The following is a 25,294-nucleotide window of genomic DNA, read 5'->3' on the forward strand; positions in this document are numbered from 1 at the left end:
GAAATTGATATCAAACAAGTATATGTACTTTTGTTAATAATAAGAACTGCTTCACGCAATTATATGTTCCAGCAATTTTTTTTTTGGGTTTAATAAGAACTGCTTCATGCAAGCAATTATGTGTTCCAGCACACAGCATTAGACTTGTGGTAGTATGATTTTGCCCCAAACCAAACTACTGGCCCACGGAAATTTTGTTTCAAGACGATATCATTCTTAAATTCATTTCCCCCGCTGTCAGTTTTACGCTACCAAATTTGTATTTGACTTGACATTGGCCTTGATTCACATAAAACACGCGACTCTCTATGTAGGAACGTGATGCATGGAATCTGTGCAGTCAAAATCCAGCGGGGTGAGAATCTTGCTTGTAAACAAGGAGCAGCAGAGGCGGGACCTGTCCCCCGTTTCATCATCTTCTATACTTAAATTAGCAAGGTTGAGAGTGAGTGAGAGAGGCCGTTGCTTGTTACTTCAAATGGGAAAGAGTCAAGGGCGGGTACTTACAGTTTGCAGAACCGACTTTAATTTACTAGGTGATAGGTTACATTTTTTGTTATCAAATTTATATGATTGTTTCCCCTTGATTTTGGTCAAATATTTCATTAATTAGTAGATTCTACTTACATTTGGTAATTGGCGTTGGTTGCAGGAATCTGAGCAAAAAGTAATTGAAGATGTGATTTTTTAACTGGATTTTTGTGCGATTCAGCATGGTGCGTCAAGGTCTCAAGCCTACGTGTCCAGAAAGTTTGGGGATTTAGCACGTGATCTCCGATCTTAAATTGAAGTCATGAAAGTAAGATTCTTCACCGAATGAACAGTCTCTTACTTAGGACTCTTTAAAAAATTATTCGTTGGATTATTAGGATTAGGACTTTGTTTTTACAGAGTAGTTTAGTCGGAATAGAAGACCAAGAAAAACGAGGATTGTCGTATGTCTTTTCTTCTTCTTCTATTTTTTTTTTCCTCACGAAGTCAGGACATCACGGGGACTTCTTTTCTTTTCCTCAGGATATAAGAACGACGTCTTTTTCTTTTTCTTTTCTTTTTGGCGTTTCATCCTATAATTGAAGAATGGTTTCGACAATTCATTCAACTATTTTGCGTGTGATTTCTTCAACAGAAATGAACTAAACTTCTCGTTCTAGTCAAGGGACAATGGAGGATTTGGTTCAACTAAAATTATAAGATCAAATTGATTATATTTGTTTTTTATGGATTAAAAACAAAAAAGCCCCTTGTAGTATACCTAATACACAGAAAACCTCCCCGTAATTTCAAAACATACAAAACGACACCTCATGTTTTAAACTAAATTTAAAACTAACAGAATTCGTTAAATTTAACGAAAATGACGGTTTTGGCCGTTAAAAATATCGGATTTCGTTAAATTTACCGAATTTCGTTAAGTTTTTCGTTAAGTTTACCGGATTCCGTTAAGTTTAACGAATTCTATTAGTTTACAATTGATTTCAAAACAAAAGGTGTCATTTTGTATGTTTTGAAATCACGGGAAACTTTTCTGCGTATTAGGTATACCACATGGGGCATTTTTGTTATTAACCCATTTTTTATTTACTGGTATTCGTATGCTCTATGATTTAATTTTTTGTGGTTATTATATTATTTGAATATCCAGGACCTGGTGTTTTAATTAATCTAATAATCTAAACCAATTAAAGTAATTAAATTCATAATTGTTTAATTGTTTTAATCTAGTGGTAACTGACATGATTAGATTTATTGCTAAGGAACATATAGGCTGATTTAAAATAACCATCGTAACGTGTTATTAACTTAGAACAGGAAATTGAACTCTACAGTCATAGTTAGAGTTATTTTTTTATTAGGACAATGGTTAATAGTCGCACCTTAATCACCAATACATTAAGGAGAAGTTGATTACCATCGATTTTTTAGCAATTATAACTTGTTTATCAGTGTGTAAATGGAATTATCATTGTATCAATGATCAATTGAGTGAACCATTTCCGAAATTATTTATTGGTTAGAGTTTATCTATTATTATTTCAATTTTAATAAATTGTCATTTAGTTTTTATATATTTATTTTAATTTAGTTGTTTAAATTATTTCCATTTTTATAAAAATCTCCCATATTCTAAGCTCTAGAATAAACAAATTTTTTTCAGTCCATTGAATTCGATCCTACTCACTGCTATATATAAAAATTTATATTTTATTTGAATAGATATTTATTATTGTACGAGATCCGACACCCATCGCTAGGAATGGAGAGAGCACTAGGCAAAGCTGCCCTTGACAGTTGACAACATGCTAGCTTTAGGTGTCAAAGTTTGATTAGGCTGCATTGAACTTCTGCAAAGTTTGTCTGGACGTTATTTGTGCATGGCAAGCCAAAAATGGTTGGGTGGCTCTGACTAGCCTAAGTGAAAAGAAGTTGCAATTGACCAAACGTATAAAAAGGATCATTGGATTTAAATCTCCACATTTGCAAAAATCACCCACTATTGCTCAAATCCATGGGAGGGGCATTACCGCATTAGTTTGACATACGCACAACCGGCCAGTAAAACCACCTATCTCACGAATCTATTAAAAGAAAAAAATCTACAGGAGATGGAAGGACTGGGTTGATCATCTTCATAAGGATTTTAGGCATCATATAGGAGGCTGATCATTAGCAGAAATAGTGGGGGAGCTAGTAGTCAAGGTTAAAGGGAACAACTGTTTTAGTATAGAATACATTAATTATTAAAGGCAATATATATATATATATATATATATATATAATGAATAATAACATAGAAAAGTATAGACAACTAGTACGATAGTTTTTCCAATATTTTCAAAATTATAAAATGTTTCACTGACCTAAATAATGTTAAAGTAATGATATGATTAATGTTTTTGTACATTAGACAGGTGTAATTCTTAAAAATAAATTCAAATGAAAATCATTCATTCATTAGCAATCCATTTGGATTGTAAATTTTGTAGGAGTTTTGTAGAAAAAAACACTTTTGCAACATTGTTTTTAACATATGATGTATGTGAGGTAAAAAGATTGCTGAATATGTGTTACGGAATATTCTCATAAAAACTCAAAATATTTTCCATGAAGAATAAATTTTAACGTTTTCAACTACAAAAAATCCAAAAAAAAAAAAAACAGCGCACAAATGTATACATAGTCATTTCTTTCGCTGGAAAAAAAATGAATAATGAAAATCAAAGATTGAAAGGTTAGTTCTGTTTTTTTGTTTTGTTTTTTTTTTTTTAATAACTCTAGCATCATAATACTTGTATCAGGCTAATCTTCATCTGAATAAAACTCTTCACAAGCAATAGTTTGAATTGACCAAATCCAAATTGAATAAGATTGGTGCAATAAGTATAAGATCCGTAATCCAAGGTACTAATTAATTAAGAATCTAATTATGTCCAGCAAGGACGTTTATACAAACAACTATGCCGTCCAAAACACGCTAAGATTCATTTATATTTAATTATCAACTCCAACGTTATACGACACCGGCCACTTAATTAAGTACTTTAATCTTATTTAATTCCAGTTTTTCTATTTTGTTATTTATAATCCAATTGTTGTTTGGATATATCACTGCAACAATTGTTCTTCTCTGCATCTGCATAGCCTTGTCCTCAAAATTTATTAGAAAGCCAGTGTAGCAATTAGCCCGGGAGAGATTGATTATAGAGCGATTAATGGCTGACAATAGGAAATTACACGTAGCAGTGTTCCCATGGCTAGCATTTGGCCACTTGATTCCATTTTTTGAGGTGGCCAAATTCATAGCTCAAAAAGGCCACAAAATTTCCTTCCTATCCACCCCTAGGAACATGAATCGCTTGCCAACTTTGCCTCCAGACTTAGTCCCGTGTTTTGATTTCGTTAATCTCACGTTACCAAGGATAGAAAACCTCCCCGAAAATGCAGAGGCCACTATGGATGTTCCCCCTGAAGACATCCATTTTCTCAAGAAAGCATTTGATGGTCTTGAAGATGAGTTGACTCAGTTCCTTGAGTCTTCAACTCCTGATTGGATTATTTACGATTTTGCTCCTTATTGGTTACCTCCCATTGCTGCTCAGCTTAGAATTTCTCGTGCCCATTTCTTTGTGACTAATGCGTGGTTTTTGGATTTTTTTGGACCAACATCGGTCATGATCGATTCCCCCAAGAAAGATTTGACTCTTAAGGATTACACTGCCCCCCCGAAATGGATTCCATTTCCTACGAATTTAGCATATAGGATGTACGAGTGGAAACGGACTCTGGAGACGTCAAACAAGCCTGGAGGGAGCGTTACTGATACGCATCGGCTTGGCTCGGCCATATCGGGGTGTGACATGATTATAATTCGTCACTGCTTCGAGTTTGAACCGTTATGGTTGAACCTGCTCGAAGAACTTCATCACAAGCCAGTCATTCCACTGGGTCTCATGCCACCAGGTGATCAAGAAATTGAAATCATTGACAAAAATGAATCGTGGGTTTCAATCAAGGAGTGGCTTGATGTGCAGAAGAAGTTGTCTGCGGTATATGTAGCTTTGGGGAGTGAGGTGGGACCGAGTCAAGATGAACTCACTGAGTTAGCTCTTGGATTGGAGCTGTCAGGTTTAAGCTTCTTCTGGGCTTTAAGGAGGTCTGATTCGTTGGAGCTACCAAATGGGTTTCTGGAGAGAGTTAAGGACCGAGGGATTGTATGGGAAACTTGGGCTCCCAATCCAAGATACTAAGTCATGACTCGGTCGGCAGTTTCTTGACCCACTGTGGCTGGAGTTCTATAATTGAGGGACTTGAGTTTGGTCGAGCACTAATAATGTTACCAATAGCTGTTGACCAAGGTTTGAATGCAAGGATCCTGGTGGATTCAAAGGTGGGTGTAGAAATTCCCAGAGATGAAAATGATGGTTCTTTCACTAGAAATTCTGTGGCCGAGTCAGTTAAGAAAGTAACAGTTTGTGAAGATGGTCAGATTTTCAGGGATAAAGCGAAGGAACTGAGTTATGTATTTGGAGATAAAGATATGCACAGTAGGTACATGAACAGCTTCATTGAGTATCTGGAAAACCACAGGCCTCTGGAAATTGGACTGTGAATTATGATCGAAACCATAATGATCAATTTTTGTGTTTTGTTTTGCTATATATTTTGTATGTTGTTTCTCATTGTTATTAAAGTGTCGTGTTGGTAATAATGGTGCCAATTCTTCAATTCCCCTGCGAAAATGTATCCAGTGGGGTACATATCACATTCTCAAGGGGAAATGAGCTATGGATAGAGAATAAAATATCCGAAGTTTGTAAGCCATGACATATGTTCTTGGGGTAAGAGACCGATGAACTTGATCAATATATCCAAATCTTGACCTCCATGTCAAAATTACTTGCCACAATATTGCACTAAAAGTGCTTAAAATAAATGAAAGTCTTGTAGGAGTATTTGTATTAGAATCTTTTCAACATAAGATTTTGATAGCTAGAAAAACTGATACATCTCAAAAAAGTAAAGACCAAAACATCCATGGAGAACCCAAAAAGGAAAAAAAAAATAAAAAAGAAAAAGTAGGAATACTGGACTTTTGTCCATGAAGTAGCATAACCTTACCTGTAACAGACCTTGTCATGTCCAATCTCTCATCCCTTCAAGGGGACCATTAGCAAAATTCGGACAAGAAAGAAGACTCTTTTCTTTCGCTTGCTTCATTTAGAGTAACAAGACACATAACCATATATAATGGAGTATTAAGGAAGATGCTTTAACTCACTCTGAAACGCTTTAAAATTTTTAAAACATATTTGCCAATTAACATTTTATTGCATGTGTACTTTCATCTAAAAGTTGTTTTTATTCTTTGAAATGTACTTCTACAAGACATATGGAAATGGATAGATTTCGTGGTACAGTATAGTGATAGTGCTCCAACAAGATGCTCTACTTTTCCTTAAACAGACTCCCAAAAGTCAAAATCTATGGAGTCCGAAGCATTAAGGGCAAAATAATGGCAAAAAATGTAGCAAAATTTGAGCCACTGAAAAGTACATTTGAGTTTCGTGCTATTTCCAAAAAATAGCAAATTCTTCTCTATCATAAGAAATGATGACGGTCCAACATCAGTTATTGGAAGCATGATTCGTGTCGTTTACCCCTAAAAAGAAAATGACATGCAATTGAACAGAACTTGAATCATGTGGTAATTCAGATTAGAGATAGCAATTTGTCCCAAATCCCAATGGGCTATCCATGCCCAAAAAGACTTTGGGCAAAATGGGTATTGTAATTTGATATTGGATTTAAAATGGGATACATCCCAATTGTACCCATTATTTAATGGGAAATGTTGGAAAATACTTGGGTACCCATTGGGCCCAAATATCTTCCCAAAAAATTTTATTTATCCAAAAATTCTCTATTTTTTTTAAAATGATTTCATTTAAACAACTTTAAAAAAATAAATATAACAATAAAAATAAAATGAATTGGTAAAATTTTGGTGTCTACAATAATCAATGCTTTACTAACAACTATTGGCACCTTTTATGTTGATTTTATGCTAATTGTTGAACTATCTACATAGATTTCTATATGCAACCTTGTTATCAATTTTTAATCAACTTCTTCATTTCTGTGCTAGCTTTATTCAGCATTTAATGTGAATTTCTTTTGTATTAAATTTTGGAAATTTTAAAAATGTCAGTAAGAATGAATTTGATGTTAAAAAATCTTATTTCTAGTCATTGTGTCAGATAACATTATGAGTAAGGTTGGAATATGACTATATATCTATCTTTTCCTTTATTTGTTAATCCAATTTTTGGTTTAATCCAGGGAGAAGATATGTTCATTCTTACGAAAATGTTATGTCTTTTTAAAGTAACTGTTGATCGTTCTAGAGTGTAAATGAATTCAGGAAAATATAAATTCACGATAAGATCAAAAGAAATTTAATAAATGAAAATATTAAAGTTATATAAAAAAAATAAAAAAGAATTAAATTAAAGGAAAAATTTAGAAAATAAATTTGGGTATTAGGCGAGATCAATCTAAACCTATCCCAAAGTGATCTCACCCAAGTTAGTCCCAAAACACATATAGGTAAAGTTAGATCCAAACCCATATGATTCGGTTCCCTTTCGAACCCAAGCAAATCCCGCGCATCCTGCCCATTTTGCCGCCTCTAATTCAAATACCGTAACGGAGCATGGTAAGCATTAGAATGAAGACTATATAGCCTGTAATTCAGCCAGAATGAAGACTATATAGCCTGTAATTCAGCAAACTAAATCATTGATAAACTTTAGCTTCTTATAAACCTCAGTATTAACGGGCCAACTCTCTGTTTGAATTGCATGAAAACAAAGAAATTCTGAAATTTTTTGTAATGCATATGCATGCGTACCTTTATCCAGAAAATGTTATACAATATATTCTTTCTAAGACAAAAGTTTAAAAGCTCATATGCAGATGGATAGATTTCGCGGTGCATTGTGTTGGTTCTAGACCAAAATAAATCATATAAGTCACAATAATTTCTCTAATAAAATTTAACAAATAAATTAACAAAAATTCATACCTTAATCTTGCATTAAAAATGCAAATAAATTGTACCATAAAAATGTTGATTTAGCATGCGTTAAGGCGCGGACTAGGTCGCTCTCTTTAAGACGATTCGCGCCCCTACGGAGTATCCTCCAGTGTAGTAGGTCTCAACACGTCGCCTCCAGGATACAACAGCCCAGCCTTTTGCACACTGTAGTCTACTCCAATCTACACTATTGGAGCAAGACAGAAACCTCACACTAACACTGTTCTTTGCCCTATAAACTCTTATAGTAGTAGAGGAAAAATAGAAGGTAGTATAGAGATAGCAAAGTATATATTTGGTTTGGTTGATAGATGCCTTATATATAGGCTAAGAAATTAGGAATATTAAAATACCAACATTAATAGGAATTAACACCTCATATTTCAGTTACAAATTGAAAAGTCTAGATTCATTGTATAACGGTAAAAAATTACCAAATGAATTCATAAAACCTAATCATTACATAAGTTACAAATGCAAGACATAAATCCCATAAGTTACACATTTAAATGTTTCAATTTGTAACTAAAAATTTATTTAAAGAATTTGTAATTTATTTTATTTGAATTCAAAATAAATATGTGATATTTTTTATTAAAATATCCAACAATCCCCCACTTATTTTAATAAAAAAATATAATATTCAAAACTTAACACTTAATAGGGCAAAGATTAAAAATTCATGCATAATGAAGGTGGCAATGCCTTTAAACCTTCACTTAGTGCTCAACAATTCCCGTGCTAGAGTCAAAGTGGACTTAGCCTTTAAACGATGACTACTTGAGGGCACGTGAAATCATATTACATGTATGAACCTTTCATTGTTCTAAAATAGATTTCATAAGCTAGAACATTTATGGCCTTGTGCTTTATCCCGGTTTTCATAAGTGCTCTAGAGAACCAGCCCAAATTCTCATAGGAAGCGGCCCTACTTCCACACTCATATAGGTGAGTCTATCAAAGATGCTCCTATGACTTAGACATCCCACCCATAAGGGCTATAGAACTCATTAAAGGAATAAAAATCCCAACCTCGCTTATCGTCATAGGATCACGAATGCATTTACATCATAAGGATGGACAATATAATCAAAGTAGTGCATATTAATCAACCAAATCACTCTATGATTCATTTGTCTCCGACCTAGTTCTTGGGATCTCCAATCCCTAGGTGGTTGTATCCTTGTAGGTGATTTTTAACATATATTAGACTTTTGTCTTATCCCCCTCGATGTGTATCATATCCTTGATTCAAGTTTGAGATTTATTTTTTCAACACAAATAAAATAACAAATATATGATATTCTTGAATTTTTTCAAATAATCTCTTAGTGGTCCAAATACATGGAACCAATCTTCGATGAGAAAATTTCTCATCCATATATTTTTTCCAAATAGTGTAGGCGTATATTTACTCATATGTAATTTTAAAATTTTTTTTTCATGGCCAGTAGTCTCGTGATGCACTAGAAGCCATTCTAAAAAATCTCCATGGTTATTTTTGCTTTTGCAAAAATATTAAAAAATATTTCAAGTACCTTCACATTAGGTCATACTTTTCAGTGAATACTAGTCTGCACAACTCAAAATAAAGTTAGAATAGATTCAAAAAACAATAATTATGTTATACTCACAAATTGAGCAAATAGAATGGGCATATATTTGCTCACATCAAGCAAAGCCACATTAATTTCCATCATTTCTGTAATCTTCTCAGTGACTAGTAATCTAGTAACCCGCCACTCTCATAGTCCTCAATGAATTTTCTTTTGCAAGAAAACTTCATAAGTAATTCAAATCTATCCAAATCATGCCTCACTTTTTAATCTGCACAACTCAAATTAGAGATTAAGAAAATTCAAAAAATATAATAGTCAATGCACTATTATGTTTTAATTTCAAAATTCAACCTGCAAGTAATGCAAGCCTCATAATGAAAATCTCAAGAGTTTCAAAATTCATAGCTACCAGCTTAGTCAACATCCACTGTCCGTGTTTCCATCCAAGCGTTTCCATCCAAGCATAGTCTTTCTATAGTCATGCTTGGCAAGGAAATTAAGTATTCCAGTTTGCATTAAATGCAAAGATAGCCACATAACAAACAACATGAAATAATTTAATACAAATCCAAAAGTTGTTGGTTGCCTGCAAATTGATGGCCTTTGACTCGAATACATATTTTTTAATGTACAATATCACATTTTCAACTCAAAAGTTCATATTCACAATTTTAACAAAATACAAGTCAAGAGAATAGAATTGTTGAGAATTATATGGCTAATAACTTTATATTTCACAACTTCAAGCCACTAAAGCTATTATCCATGTATATAATTTTTCCTTGGTGACAATGTAATGTTTCTTCATTTATTATTAATACCGTTTATTGGTTGTGAAAATGCAAACCTCAAGCTGGACTAAGATCATATGAATTCAAGACAAAACTAGAGAATTTGAAACCCCCATTATTTAAATATAACTTGAACCCTCATAATTGCAGTTTTTTTTGATACACCTTGATACCACTATTCTTAAGACAATAACTGGCCACGTTATACATGCATTTCATGGAGTACATATCTTTATCATCAAATTAATCATTTATATGTCAATGCCAAAATTTTCAATCGGAATAAATCCGTTAATATAAGAGACATTGAGTTTGTTTGGATAAGAGTTTATTTAGATGATTTATTTGAGATATTTACTGTAACATTTTTTGTGATATGATGTATGTGAGATAAAAGGGTGATTGAGAAGATAAAAAGGTGATTGGGATTTGTGAGAATAAATTTTGCAAATCAAATTATCTTTGTCCAAACAAACTCATTGAAAGTTCACTATGCAACATAACAAGCTCATGCGAAAATAGTTGCTTCATACAACATATATTATAAACTCAAAAATGGCAAAAAATTATTGTATTTGGTCAACTAATATACAAAGACATCATGCAAGTACCATGTTTTTCTTGAACAAACAAATACATGATATTCTATTAATAATAGGCAACTTGGATTCAAAGGTATATATTGCGAATTATTTAATGCGCTTACATAATATTGATACCAGACTCTAAAGCATATGAAACCAATGGATATTATCCTTTCTAGTCTCAGTCTATAATTGTGACCATTCACATGAAATATCTTGTTTATTAAAGTTTGTCCGAATTGTGTTATACACCATGTAAGATTCTTATCGTCAGGATTATGTTAGTTTTATGATTAGATTATTTAGAAGCAAAACATGCAATGATAATCTTATCTTATGTGAAGAGGCTGATCGTCTTAAAATTGTTGGTTCTAGACCAAAATAAATCATATAAGTCACAATAATTTTTCTAATAAAATTTAACAAATAAATTAACAAAAATTCATACCTTAATCTTGCATTAAAAATGCAAATAAATTGTACCATAAAAATGTTGATTTGGCATGGGTTGAGGCGCGGACTAGGTCGCTCTCTTTAAAACGATTCGCGCCCCTACGGAGTATCTTCCAGTGTAGTAGGTCTTAGCACGCCGCCTCCAGGTTACAACAGCCTAACCTTTTGCACACTGTAGTCTACTCCAATCTAGGGCTGCAAACGAATCGAGCCGCTCGCGAGTCAAGCTCGAGTCGAGCTCGATGTTAATCGAACTCGAGTCGAGCTCGAGCCGGCTCGAGTCAAACTCGAGCTCGAGCTCGAGCTCAGAATATTAAGCTCGTTAGCTCGCGAGCTTGAGTATATATATATATATATATATATTTATTTTTATTTAATAATAAAATTACGTATATTATATATATTTTTTTATTTTTTATTTTCATAGTAAAATTACGTATATGTCCTTAATATTTTATTATTTATTAAGAAAAAAATATTATTTTATTTATTTATTTTTTAATAAAATATTTATTTTTTATTTTTTTTCGAGCTCGAGCTCGAAATTTGCCGGCTCGTCGAGCTCGAGCTCGAGCTCGAGCTTGGTAAAATTTAGTCGAGACTCGGCTCGATTAGCTCAAAGCTCGACTCGGCTCGGCTCGTTTGCAGCCCTACTCCAATCTACACTATTGGAGCAAGACAGAAACCTCACACTAATACTGTTCTTTGCCCTATAAACTCTTATAGTAGTGGAGGAAAAATAGAAGGTAGTATAGAGATAGCAAAGTATATATTTGGTTTGGTTGATAGATGCCTTATATATAGGCTAAGAATTTAGGAATATTAAAATACCAACATTAATAGGAATTAACACCTCATATTTCAGTTACAAATTGAAAAGACTAGATTCATTGTATAACGGTAAAAAATTACCAAATGGATTCATAAAACCTAATCATTACATAAGTTACAAATGCAAGACACAAATCCCATAAGTTACACGTTTAAATGTTTCAATTTGTAACTGAAAATTTATTTAAAGAATTTGTAATTTATTTTATTTGAATTCAAAATAAATATGTGATATTTTTTATTAAAATATCCAACACATTGTAATGATATTGCTCGAACAAGCTGCTCTGCTCTTCCTCAGACGAGTTTTACAAGTCAAATTCTTTACAGCGCAAAGCGATAACAGGAGTATGATAGAAAAATATTCAGCAACTAGAGAGAATGAGAGTAAACTATTTCCAAATAATAAATAAATAATATATCCTCTCACTCAAAAAAAATGACATCGGTCCAATATTATCCACACACATTCATGCACAGGTAATTATTGGAAGTACGATTCATGTCATAAATGAATCATGTGAATTCAGACATCCTTGTATCGATAAAAAAAAAAAAAAAAAAAAAAAGATAATTCAGACGCTGCACCAGACCATTACACGTAGTTATGTTCCCATGGTCGGCCTTTGGGCACATTATCCCGTTTTTGGAGCTCGCAAAACTCATAGCTCAAAGGGGTCACGAGATCACCTTCATTTTCACCCCAAGAAACATCGATCGCCTCCCAGAAATCCCACCAATTTTTGCTTCTTCTATAACCTTCGTCAAAATTCCACTGCCCAGAGTTGAAGGACTTCCGGAAAATGCGGAGGCCACCATGGACATCGGTAACGAGGACATTCCCCATCTCAAGAAGGCCTATGATGGGCTCGAACCCGAGTTGACTCGCTTTCTCGAGAGCTCGCTTCCGGATTGGATTATCTTCGACTTTGCTCCTTACTGGTTGCCTACAATTGCTGCCAAGCGGGGAATTTCTAAAGCATTCTTTTCATTTATCAACTCATGGTTTTTGGCATTTCTAGGACCGTCAGATGTAATGATCAATGATGCAGATCCAAGATCGACGGTCGAGGATTTCATAGTTCCTCCCAAGTGGGTTCCTTTTGAGACAAAAGTGGCGTACGAGCCGTACGAGATCAACTGGATTCTAGGAGCAGGTCAGGAGAATGTAACCGGAGTGTCTGACAGCTCCCGTTCGGGAATGTTAATGAAGGGTTCTGATGTTATTGCCGTAAGACAATCCTACGAGTTTGAAGGGCAGTGGTTGAAGCTTCTTGAGGAGCTGCATCAAAGAAAAGTGATTCCTTTGGGATTAATGCCACCTCAGGTGGAAAAGATTAGCAATGATGGGAATGATTCCTGGGATTCAATCAGGGAATGGCTTGGTGTTCGAAACAAGGGCTCAGTTTTGTACGTCGCATTAGGGAGTGAGGTGCCACTCAGTCAAACGGATGTCACTGAGTTGGCACTCGGGTTGGAGTTATCTGGGGTGCCATTTTTCTGGGGCGCTACGGAAGCCGTCTGGATCAACCGAGTCAATTCAGGTGCCAGATGGGCTTGAGGAGAGAGTCAAGGGGAGAGGGATTGTGTGGAAAGGCTGGGCCCCACAGTTGAATATACTGAGTCATGACTCAGTGGGTGGGTTCTTGACTCACTGCGGTTGGAGTTCATGCATAGAGGGACTTGTGTTTGGTCATCCGCTGGTTATGCTCCCATTTTTGGTGGACCAAGGGTTGAACGCCAGGGTTATGGAGGATAGGAAGGTTGGAATTGAAATACCCAGGACTGAGCACACGAGAGACTCAGTGGCTGAGTCTGTTAGGCTTATTATGGTTGAAAATGAAGGGAAAATTTTCAGGGAGAAGGCTAAAGAAATGAGTGGAATATTTGGAGACAGAGAATTGCATGACGGTTACATCCAAAAATTTATAGATTATTTGGAGAACAATAGACACAATCCCATGGATGGATTCTGCCACTAGGACCCTTGTGCTATGGGAATGATGGTTAACAAATCATGTTCGATGACTTGAGGGGTATGAAAATTTTATTGTTATAGCAACTGTGCCTTTTTTTTTTTTTTATAATTTTTTTGGGAGCAACTATGGGCATTCATTGATCAAACGATTCCCTTGGGTGCATGCGCGTAATTGTGTTGGACAGTTTAATACACTCAATTCCCTTCCACTTTGTATTGCTATTGGATCGGGGAATTGGCGATTAGTTTTTGAAACATGAAATCAGCAACTGGTTGATTTTTGACGAATAGAATTTCTATTAAGGAAAAGTGTTGTTTAACACGTAAGAAGAATAGAAAATGAACACGACAAGAAGCCTGTTTACTTGCTTATTATAACAGGAAAACAGCGTCTAATTATCTAGAAACAGTTCTTGTATCCGCTGCAACAAGAAGTAATGTGAAATTTCACTACATATCCAAAAAACCAGACAGTTACATTTTTGCCAAAAACTCAATGCAGTGTGACAGTGAACCTGTGATTACAAAACCGAGAGGCCCCAGTCATCATTGCAAATTTCTCCAAAAATATCAGCGGCGTGATAGCAACTCGTGCATTGATTTGTGGTACGTAGCGCTCCAGGATGAAGCGTCTAGGATGAATACCCAACAGAAGAACAACAACGAATATGTCATCAACACCTCAAGAAAAGCTGTAGGCGAGGAGAAAAATCATAGAGCTAAAATTCCAATACTATTTCATGGCAGACAAATCCAGCAGCTTACATGTTGTCATGCTTCCTTGGTTAGCCTTCGGCCATTTCATCCCTTTTCTAGAGCTCTCAAAATTCATAGCTCGGAGAGGTCACAAAGTTAGCTTCGTTTCCACCCCTAAAAACATCGATCGCCTCCCTAAAATCCCACCAAATTTAGCATCTTCTATTAGCTTTGTAAAAATCCCACTCCCCCCAGTCGATGGGCTTCCCGAAAATGTGGAGGCCACCGTAGACCTCGGCGGTCTTGATGTTGCCGTTCTCAAGAAAGCCTACGACGGACTTGAGCCCGAGTTGACTCGTTTCTTGGAATCCTCAGTTCCGGACTGGATTATTTACGACTTTGCCCCATATTGGATACCTCACATCGCAGCTAAGCTCAACATATCTAAATCATTCTTTTGTATTTTCAGCGCTGCCAGTCTGGTATTCTCTGCACCCTCTCTTGATGCGATGGTCGCGGGTACTGATCCCAGAACTAAGCTCGAGGATTTTACGGTTCCACCGAAGTGGATCCCATTCAAGAGTAAATTGGCTTTCAAGTTACACGAGAGTAGATTTGTTGTGCGAAGCAAGAACCTAGATGGATCGGGTGTATCGGATATGTATCGGGTCGGATCGGCCATAAAGGGTGCTGATGTTACATTGATAAGATATTGCCCCGAGTTTGAAGGCCAGTGGTTGAAGTTGCTTGAAGATTTGCTACAGCGGCATATAATACCGCTGGGATTAATGCCACCCCCGATGGAAAAAAGCATCGTCGAGAACAACGAGTCCTGGATTGCAATCAAGGATTGGCTTGATGGTCAAGGTAAAGGCTCGGTGGTTTTTGTGGCACTTGGGAGTGAGGTATCACTGAATCAACTCCAACTCAGTGAGTTAGCTCTTGGGCTGGAGTTATCCGGGGTACCATTTTTCTGGGCACTAAGGAATCCATCTGGGCTGCCAGAGGGGTTCGACGATAGAGTCAAGGGAACGGGTATCGTTTGGAAGAATTGGGCACCTCAGCTTAACATACTGAGTCATGACTCAGTGGGTGGATTCCTGACTCACTGCGGGTGGAGTTCGAGTATAGAGGGGCTCATGTTTGGTCATCCGCTCATTATGCTGCCCTTTATCATAGATACGGGGTTGATTGCCAGGATAATGGAGGAAAAACAGGTGGGGATAGAAATACCGAGAAATGATGTAGATGGATCGTATACGAGCCACTCGGTGGCCAACTCGGTCAGGTTGATTATGGTGGAAAACGAAGGTAAAATCTTCAAGGACAAAGCTAAAGAAATTAGTGCAATATTTGGAGATCAGGATTTGCATGACAGTTACCTGCACAAGTGTGTAGATTACTTGGAAAATAAAAGACATGAATCCAAATAAGAACTGTGTTGGAAACTTTTGCACGGTGGATACACTAATCAGTATTCATTGTGCCCATTCTGCCAAGACCACCATTAGTGTCAAATACATCCTATCTGATACACTTTATTTAGCATCTAGCTTTAGGAAAATTAGCCTTATTAAAGTTGATAGATTAGAATAATCTGTATTACATGAGCTGGCCACTTGTACCAGACGTTTGTACTCTTGCTTCTTTTAATACTAGCATGGGTTTGGCCGTGCTATGTACTGGCCTACCACTGATATGATCAATTTAATTATGGATTAAAAAATTACTATTTATTGATTTTTTTTTATTTTTTGAATTTGCTGTAACAACGAGGATAATTTGCTAAAAGGTCATAATGTATATATAGATTCAAGAGGTAAATAATATGCAAATTACAACCATAAATTACATAAACTAACCATGAAAAAAAGTAAAAAGTCTAAAAAAGAATGTAGAAAATTGCTGTCCAAATGGAAAAAAGTAAAAGTCTATAAAAGAATCCTTATACTATATAAGAACGAGTTTAGAACTAAATTTCAACCGCAGGGGTGAGGCTATTTTGGGAATATGAGAGTGTTTGAAGAGTAATTTGAACATTGAGTACAAGTCATTATAGCTTTAATTTCACTATAATTACTTATATAACCTTTCAGACATTTAAGGTTAGGGGCAGGTTTGGTATATTACAATGTTTGGTGCCAATTTGAGTATCAAGTACAACTGAATAAAGCTTGTATTTTGATAGAATTACATAAAAATCCTTTTAATCATTTATTATACTAACATCCAAGCCTTCCAATTTCTTGAAACCTTTCTCATCCGTTAAGGAATTAATTGGATATTTACATAATTGGATTTTAATTACAATCAATTAACTTAATTATTATCTGAACAATTATTATCATATTTATATTCCCATGTTTAGCCGATACCCTTTCTTCTTTTTCGGTTTCACCTCTTTGATTTTATTATGGCTATTAAATATTTGGTGAAATGCATAGCTTTTCCTTTAAATTGAGGTGAGTTCTTTGAGTTTGTCTTTTTCGATTGTAGTTTTTTTTTTCTGATGATTGGTTTATTCAAGAACTCCATATAGTTTGTCTTTTGATACTTCTAATTCCAAAAACTGACTAATTGTATTGTTTTTCTTAGTAGTCCCAAAGATTCTGTTTTTGGTCAAAGTACAATTTGAGATAATGTTGTTACTTTCTAAAATAATCAGAAAAGCAATTTTATCATATTCTCCTCCTGAGCCAAGGTATTATCTATTTATTTAAGTCAAATAAACTTATTTCTCATGAACTTTCTTATATTATTCTTGACTCCAGGGATCTGTTGACTACATTCCAGCAGTTATGGTTCAAGTAATTATTTTTTCATGTAATATGATTTGGAATTCAGCTTGTGTTTATTTTAATTGGGAATTTTATGATTGTAAAATTTATTAATTTAGAATTTTGTACTTCATTGAAACTAAAAAATAAAATTAATCATGCTACATAGTACTAAGATGTCATTTGCACTCTATTTGCTTTCCATGTTATGATCTCGTTCTTGTATTATACTGTTTATATAGTTTTAAATACAAAAAATTTGTTTTTTTATGCTATGTAAAAGAATTTGTAGTGGAACTTGATGAGTTTAAATACTTTAACTACAGCACCATTTTGATTGCATTGTATTAATTCATTTACTCATCATTGTATGTTGTACAATGATAAATAATGTTTCTTGATTTGATTGAAACAACTATTATCCATAGTTCAAACAAGTCAATTAAGTAGAGATGTTATATTGGATACTTATACAAGTAAACATTGAAAAATATCATTAAGTAGTTTCTACCTATAGTTTGCAATTCGAATTCATATAAGAAATTTCTTCTGATTTTACTTACCATTTTCTATAATTTCAAATTTAGAAACTATTATTTGCACCAATTTTTTATAATCAAGATAGTTTCAATTCAGATCTTTAACAATTATGCAGATTTGAATTTATTTATGAGATTATAAAGAAATGCCTCTAGCAAAAAATACCAAATCTGAATAGTTTCTACAAAATTTTGAAAAAGACCACTTAAGTTTCTTATCTATCTATCATTTTTGGGCATTATTATCTCTGTAAGAAACATGTGATTAAGTCGTATTATACCCACCAAATTATATAAATAGTTAGTAAAAAATAAAATTATTTTAGATTAGATTGGACGCAAAATGATTGATGGATAAACTTGACTTGATAATTCAGATTGAGCTTAAGTCGAGGGAAAAATCAGAAGTATTGCTCGAGGGATCTTTCACGAACATATATAGATTCGAGAAATGAAGGGTCCAATTGATACTTTAAAATGTTTTATCATCTTGGATAAGTTTTAGAAGAGACCTTCGGATACTTTTCAATTACACTTCAAAAATTCTTACATTTTCAAACTACCCTTATCTTTGCAGTTGAAATTCAAACATAACCTTTGATCACAACGAATTCTTATATAGTATAACGATAAAGATGTCTTATTGCACATTATTTTTATTGACTCACTATGTAACTTATGATTTTTCTATTAAAATCACATGATAAAATCATCATACTTCAGTTCTTATACTACAAAATATTAAACAATAATTATTAATTATCTTGAATCACAAGCACGAAATTCCCGCGAGTCGCACGGGCTGTCCCTCCCTAGTGTAGAAAATGAAATTGAGTAGTATAAAACATGGAAGCTGCTCAAACATCACAGCCTTTGCTTAGCAGATTTTTTGTTTGTCATTTGTGTCCAATGCCGGAATACAATACGAGCCTTAAAAGATGTTTGTGCCATATAACTTGAAACGGGAAACTAAAAGCGGCAAAATTGGATAAATGGTTAACCAAAACTCGCTACGTGCTAGTGTGATGTGAATAGTCGATAATAGTAGCGTGTTTGATTTGGTCTGAAAACAAATGTTTTGAGCATAAAGCTATCCGTACCTGAGAAGACCGACTCGTTTGGAGTATTTAGCGAGTCTGCTGAATTATTAACGCTTCATTTAATTTGTGCAAAGACATATGTAAATCTAGCTTCCAATTCATAACAAACAACTAAAATCATCATGCAACATTTGAAATTAAAAACAAAGGAAAAGCAAACATAAGCTAATCCACAAAATTACCATCATAGTGTTTCTTTTATGCATAACATCAAACACATGGCGGTCTTTAATTAACAGAAGGCAATTAATAGAAGGCAACAACATTCAAACTGAAAAATTGCAGTTCAGAATAGAAGGAAAGAAGATAGAAACATACCTTTTTTTTTAAGCAACAATATGATGGAAAAAAAGCTTGTTTCAGAACAAGAATGTCGTATCTCTGTCACTCATTTCCTAAGCAAAATCAGGGACACCAACTAATACTAAACAGAAACAAAAACATAACGAAACTTCTAAATGAAAAAGACCAGCACTTTGATACTCGTTAGTCAAAAAGACTGAAGCCCATATCGTCATCGGACTCCTCTTTCTCTTCTACTTTCTCCTCTTTCTTATCCTCAGCAGCAGGTGCAGCGGCAGCACCTCCAGCTGCAGCGGCAGCAACTGCAACACCAGCACCACCACCAGCAGGTACTGAAGCCAACTTCTCCCTACCAGCTACAATCAGCTTTGTGATATCCTTACCATCCACTTGAGATAAAAGCACATCGATTTTTTCATCATCAACATCAGCTCCAACGGAAGCAAGGATGGCCTTAATATCCTTGGCAGAGGGATAGGTGTTTCCTCCCAACAAGGCCAACAAATATGCGGTGACCACCTTCATCTCTGAGATACAGTGGAAATCCAGAAGAATAGAGAGATTGATTGCTGATCGGCTGCAGCGCCCGAAGATAGGGTTTTAACGCGAGGAAAATGAAACATACCTATATTTTCTGTACTTGTACCATACATGATTAAAAATTCTTTTTTGAAAGTAAACATCACTTCAAATCAAATACCGGGAAAAGATGAGAGTTTCAGTGCTAAATTCAAACCAAGTACCAAAATGATTGATAAATTGGTACCGGATTCATCCCTAAAGTGAGCTAATTTTGAGGGAAAAGAAGTATCACTGAACTGATTTTGGGGGCAAAAGAAATCTTCACGTGTATGTGGAGGATTTTTTGGGTTGCAATCAAAAGGAAGTACAATTAATTGTTGGAGGAATTGATAGAAAAGTGAAGATTTTGCAGACTTACAGGTACCTATCTCACCGAAAGACGGGGGAAGGAAATTCTGGTTCTGAAAGCTAAACAACGACCAAAAATGATGATTAATAGAGAATCATTAGGGCTAAGTGTTAAACTAACCACTTGTTAATTATGGTGCTTCACTAACTAACGGGTCTAACATGAGTTATACTAATAAGACTGACTCCATTATCTTAATTAATCCAAAAACAGCCCATGTGATAAAAGGGCCCACAAATAGTCTACAACTATTTGTATTTGATCAGAAAATTATGAAAGAAATAATTTCAAATGTACAAAAATAACCCTAAATAGTTAACAACTATTTAAAGAGCTAGTTTTCATAAAAGGATTCAATTGACCTTTCCCACCAATTAAAAACCAAACAAAAGGAACAAATGAAAATAATTAAATCATTTTTACCAATTAGCCCCTAAATAGTAAGGAACTATTAAGCCTTTGAATTTGGACACCAAGGCTCAAATAGACATTTCTCACTCTTTAATGGCCAAAATAAAGAAACGAAAATTGCTTCTTACAATGACACCTTGACACTTGGCATCAATGAAGAACTTGAGTTGTTCTCTTATCTAGTTGGTAGATATTTTGCTTTGCTTGATTAAAAAAAATGTATCCATTGTGGATTTTCTTTTGTATTTTTAATTTAATTGTTACTAAAATTACATCATTTCCTTCACTAAGAATGTCCATTACATCTTGTACAATCGTCCAGAAAGGTTTATGATCATGATTTGACAAAAAAAAAGTTAAGATTCATATCATATCTTCTACATCGATTTTAATATCATATGTGACATCCACAAAATTTTATTCTATGATTACAATATATTAAAAGTGAATTACATTCTAAACAAATAAAATTATGTCCTGTAAAATAGAAAAAAAAATCAATCCAAACAATTTTTCTAATGACCGTTTAAGTCCCTAGCCCCCACATAAACCACTCCCACCATTCACTTAGTCAAAAGCAAGAACAAAGACAAGATGGCAGAATCCATCCTTGTGATTGTGTCTATTGTTCTCCAAATAGTCGATAATATATTATTTTTTCAAATAATTTTTTACAAAATCCAGATTTATAAGTATTTGTCAGGGGTTTTAATTAGATTTCTTGGGTCAGGTTCAGCAAGCCCAAACTTGGTTCATAAATTATACAAATTTTTGTGTTTCGAACTTTCGGGCTCTGAGTTCAAATTAAAATCTCAAGTTTAGCTCATGCTATTATATGAGTTTCAAGCTCAAATCGAATTCGGTACAAACTCATAATTAAATGCATAATTATATATAATATATATTTTATAATTATGAATTAATATAAATTCATATATAAGTCATTAACATTTTATGTCGTAGTATGTATAATTATTAACTATAGATATTATTATACATATTTTACATATGCGATTATACTCATATATGGATTGGACTTTAATTGAATTTGAGTCTAGTTTGATTCAAACTCAACCCAAATTTAGTTTGGCCCTAATATTTAAGTTCGAAATTTGTCTGATCGAATTAAAACTTAGGTTCAGTGAACTTTTTCGAGCCGAACTCGAGTTGATCGGATTTCATTGACAATGCTAGTATTTGGATAAGAGATTATTTTAATAAGATAATATTTTGAAAAAATTGTGTAATATTTTTTATGATATAATTTATGTGAGATAAAAAAGTGATTGAAAAAGATAAATAATATATTTTCGATGCAATTAATTAAAAACTCGTTTGGATTGCTAATCAGTGGGTTCTATCTTTCCTTCACCGCTGTACAGCTACGCGTTCACTGTGACTTGACGTTGATTTTGATGAGATCAACAACAATTTTAAGGAAAGACGTCTAAAAATAGACTATAGAGTGGATGCAGAGGATGATGTAGGCTAGCACAAACCACGTGCAACTGCAGGGGGATGGAGTTTGGTGCCATGGTCTGAGCCCTGAGGCGGCTAATATTGCCACAACTATAATCATACTGCCACACCACATCTTATTTTATTACCAAAAATGTCCTTTAGAAGTCAAAACTTACTGCGTGACTCCTAGTCCCATTTTTTTGGGCCCCACCCTAAGGGTTTTGGCACGGGAATGACGATAATTCTAATACTTAGGGTCTGTTTGATAACATACAAAAGTGCTGAAACTAAATCTTTTCAGACATTCACATATTTTGAGTGTTTGATAAATGAAAATCCATCTGCTGAACTTATTAAGCAGTGCTGAATTTGTGTTTATCTTTTTGAGCACAAGAATCCTAACTAAGTGCCTGTTTGATAACATAAAAAAATGCTGAAACTGAATTCATTCAGACATTCAGATGTTGCGGGTATTTGATAAATAAAAATTCACCTGCTGAACTTATTAAGTGGTGCTGAATTTGTATGTATTTTTTCAGCACAAGAATCGTAGCTGAATGCTTAATTTGATAAGAGTCAAGAGATTTACTTCAACTACTTTATCTTATCTACCAAATATATCCCTGTTTGTTAATTACATTCAAAATCCTTATTTAATTAAACAACCTAATATTCCCTATTCAAAATTCTTATCTAATTAAACAAAACAACCTGATATTCTCTATTCAAAAAATTTTTTTAACAATAATATTTTTTTGCAGTAATTTTCATCCACAAACATTTATATTTTGATATTTTTTTTGTGCAGATAAATATTATTTATGTGATGCAGCTTATCCATACACACGTGACTTTATGACACCATATCGAAATATTAGATATTGGTTGTTTGATTTTCGAAATGCTTCTCGTCTAAGATCAAAAGAAAAACGCTTTAACCAAGTACATGCAAGATTGAGAAATGTAATTGAACGTGCTTTTGGAGTATTAAAAGCTCGTTTTTTCATTATCAAAACGATGAAATCATACTCTTTTCCCACACAAAGAAACATTGTCATTGTATGCATTGCTCTTCACAATCATTGTCATTTTCATACCTAACAATTTTAAGTTAATTAAATCATAGATTCTATTTCCTTTTTGGATTAAAAGATAGAAGGGCAAAATTGTATAATTTAGTTTATTAAGCATTAAGTTATGAATATTTATCAAACAGTATAAATAGATTCAGCATTAATATTCAGACATTCATATATCTCTTTTCAGTACTTAAAATTCAGCAAATTAATTATTTCAGTATTCAGAATTCAGATTCAGTGTTATCAAACGGAGCCTAAATGCTTAATTCTGATAAGAATCAGTAGAATTACTTCAACTACCTTATCTTATCTACCAAATATACCCTTGTTTGTTAATTAGATTCAAAATTCTTATCTAATTAAACAATCTGATATTCTCTATCTAATGGTTTATGTTTCTCTTTTCTCCTTTTTTAATGACTTTCACATCTTTTCATATTTTTCATATAATATATTTCATATTTTATATTAATTTGATTTAAAAATAAATATTATCATTTTCACACTTAACAATTTTAAACTAATTAAATCATAGGTTCTATTTATTTTTTGAATGAAAAGATATAAGGGCAAAATTGTCAAATTAAATTTATTAAACATTTAGTTATAAATATTTATCAAACAGTATAAACAAGTTTAGCTTTAAAATTCAGACATTCACATATTTCTTTTCAGTGCTTAAAATTCAGCAAATTAATTGTTTCAATATTCAGATTTCAAAATTCAGATTTAATTTTATCAAACGGAACCTTAGTGCTTGGTACACTGTAATAGGAATTGAAATATTGGAATCATATCCAAAAATTTGGGGATTCATGATTCCTGACTAAATTGGGAGGAATCACTCAAAATCCTCAATTCATTTCCAATAATGAATAAATAAAAGATAAAATATTTTGATAAAATACTTCCTTTCTCCCTCTCCCACCATCAAGCCTCCCCTTCGTCACTTGCCTTCAACACTCCTCTCTCTCCCATGGCATCTGACAACTCCTCCCTCTTCCTTTGTTTCTGACCACTTTTCCCTCCTCCTCGACATCTAACAACACCCCATCCTACTTTGTTTCCAATTTTCCTCCTTTTCCATGGCATCTGACAAATCCCTCCTTTTTTCCCAATGTCCGTCACTTTCCCATCGCCCCAGTAGACCTTTTCCTCTCCTCCCTCGCTATCAAATCGTCTTCCCCATCACAATCGATCTCTTAAGTTCTCTTCTCTTTGTGAAGGGCTCCAACTTGATTACATTGTATGGTGATTCTAACAGGTTTTAGCAGAGAACGAAATTTGCCGTTTCTGTTTGGAAAATTTTTTGCGAATGTCTGAAAGTTCTGGTTGCAATTTTTTGAGAAAAGGGAAAAAAATGACAAACATCCAGATCTTTTATTGATTAGTCATGAGTTTTTGTTGGTAATTGTTAAACAAAGAACCAAAAAAAGATTTGGATTGGTAGTAATTCAGTGGTGGTCCGATGGTGGGTGATAGGTTGCAATTTTATCATTTATTTTATTATTAATTTCCCTAGTACTTGACCTGATGTGAATTAATTGTTAGATTCTACTCACTTTTCGTAATTTATATTTATTTCAGGGAGTAGAACAAAAATATCACAATAAAGGCCAATTTGATAGTTATCGGGAAAGAGTTCACATAGCAAGCAATCGAGGACATTTTTTGAACAAGGAGATACAAGTCCTTTTTGGTAATTCGCAGAGGGCAACATTAAAAGGAGGAACGCAGGGTTGAAGTGGAGAGTCTTCTTCCCCCTGGGGGAACCGCCGCACAGCAGAGGGCTGTCTGGTCCTCTTAGTTTTTCCGTTTCTTTAGTTTTAGCTTAGGATTTTGACTTTTCTTCTCGTAGGAATTTTGGGTAGCCTTTAGCTTAGCAACTTTTGTTGACCCTTTTTTTGGCCTTTTAGCTAGTTTGTTCTTACGCATGGAAGATGGCTGAATAGCTGAGGCTTGTTCTTCACGAATTGAATTCCCTCAACTTGCGAATTGATGGTGGGCATGATTATCAATCCAGGAAAGAGAACAATAATTTAAAAAATGAAAAATTAATTTTGATGCCATTCCAACTATGTTTATACCAAGCACCAGTCTGTAGAATGATACGAGGGGTTCGAACCCATACTGATTTTTTGTATATCATTCCATCTCCAATTCCAATTCTAGAACATGAAACAAGCACCCCCTTAGTATTTCCTCAG

General features: G+C 34.1%; 2 protein-coding genes, 1 long non-coding RNA gene and 2 pseudogenes across 3 annotated transcripts; 4 read left to right on the forward strand and 1 right to left on the reverse strand.

Moving 5' to 3' along the window:
* Window positions 1–3,532: 3,532 nt before the first annotated feature.
* On the forward strand, window positions 3,533–5,391 carry LOC113698036 (putative UDP-rhamnose:rhamnosyltransferase 1; annotated as a pseudogene).
* A 6,893-nt stretch (window positions 5,392–12,284) lies between these two features.
* On the forward strand, window positions 12,285–14,617 carry LOC113700073 (UDP-glycosyltransferase 91D1-like; annotated as a pseudogene).
* Window positions 14,531–16,222, forward strand: LOC113700072 (putative UDP-rhamnose:rhamnosyltransferase 1). The gene has a single exon (XM_027220513.2). The coding sequence runs from the start codon at window positions 14,531–14,533 to the stop codon at window positions 15,917–15,919; it is 1,389 nt and encodes a 462-aa protein (XP_027076314.1). The 3' UTR covers window positions 15,920–16,222.
* Window positions 16,223–19,243: 3,021 nt separating this feature from the next.
* LOC140010373 (large ribosomal subunit protein P2B-like) lies at window positions 19,244–20,144 on the reverse strand. The gene has a single exon (XM_072057112.1). The coding sequence runs from the start codon at window positions 19,728–19,730 to the stop codon at window positions 19,389–19,391; it is 342 nt and encodes a 113-aa protein (XP_071913213.1). The 5' UTR covers window positions 19,731–20,144; the 3' UTR covers window positions 19,244–19,388.
* Window positions 20,145–23,967: 3,823 nt separating this feature from the next.
* Window positions 23,968–25,060, forward strand: LOC140010722 (uncharacterized). The gene is made up of 2 exons (XR_011817823.1): window positions 23,968–24,333; window positions 24,675–25,060. It is a non-coding gene; the product is annotated as an uncharacterized lncRNA (long non-coding RNA).
* The last annotated feature ends 234 nt before the right edge of the window (window positions 25,061–25,294 follow it).

Source organism: Coffea arabica, chromosome 7c (assembly GCF_036785885.1).
Source record: "Coffea arabica cultivar ET-39 chromosome 7c, Coffea Arabica ET-39 HiFi, whole genome shotgun sequence".
Classification (NCBI taxonomy): Eukaryota; Viridiplantae; Streptophyta; class Magnoliopsida; order Gentianales; family Rubiaceae; genus Coffea; species Coffea arabica.

Bases quoted from the DNA above. Each gene is read 5' to 3' on its own strand.
- LOC113700072 (XM_027220513.2), top strand. From the start codon at position 14,531: ATGGCAGACAAATCCAGCAGCTTACATGTTGTCATGCTTCCTTGGTTA.
- LOC140010373 (XM_072057112.1), bottom strand. From the start codon at position 19,730: ATGAAGGTGGTCACCGCATATTTGTTGGCCTTGTTGGGAGGAAACACC.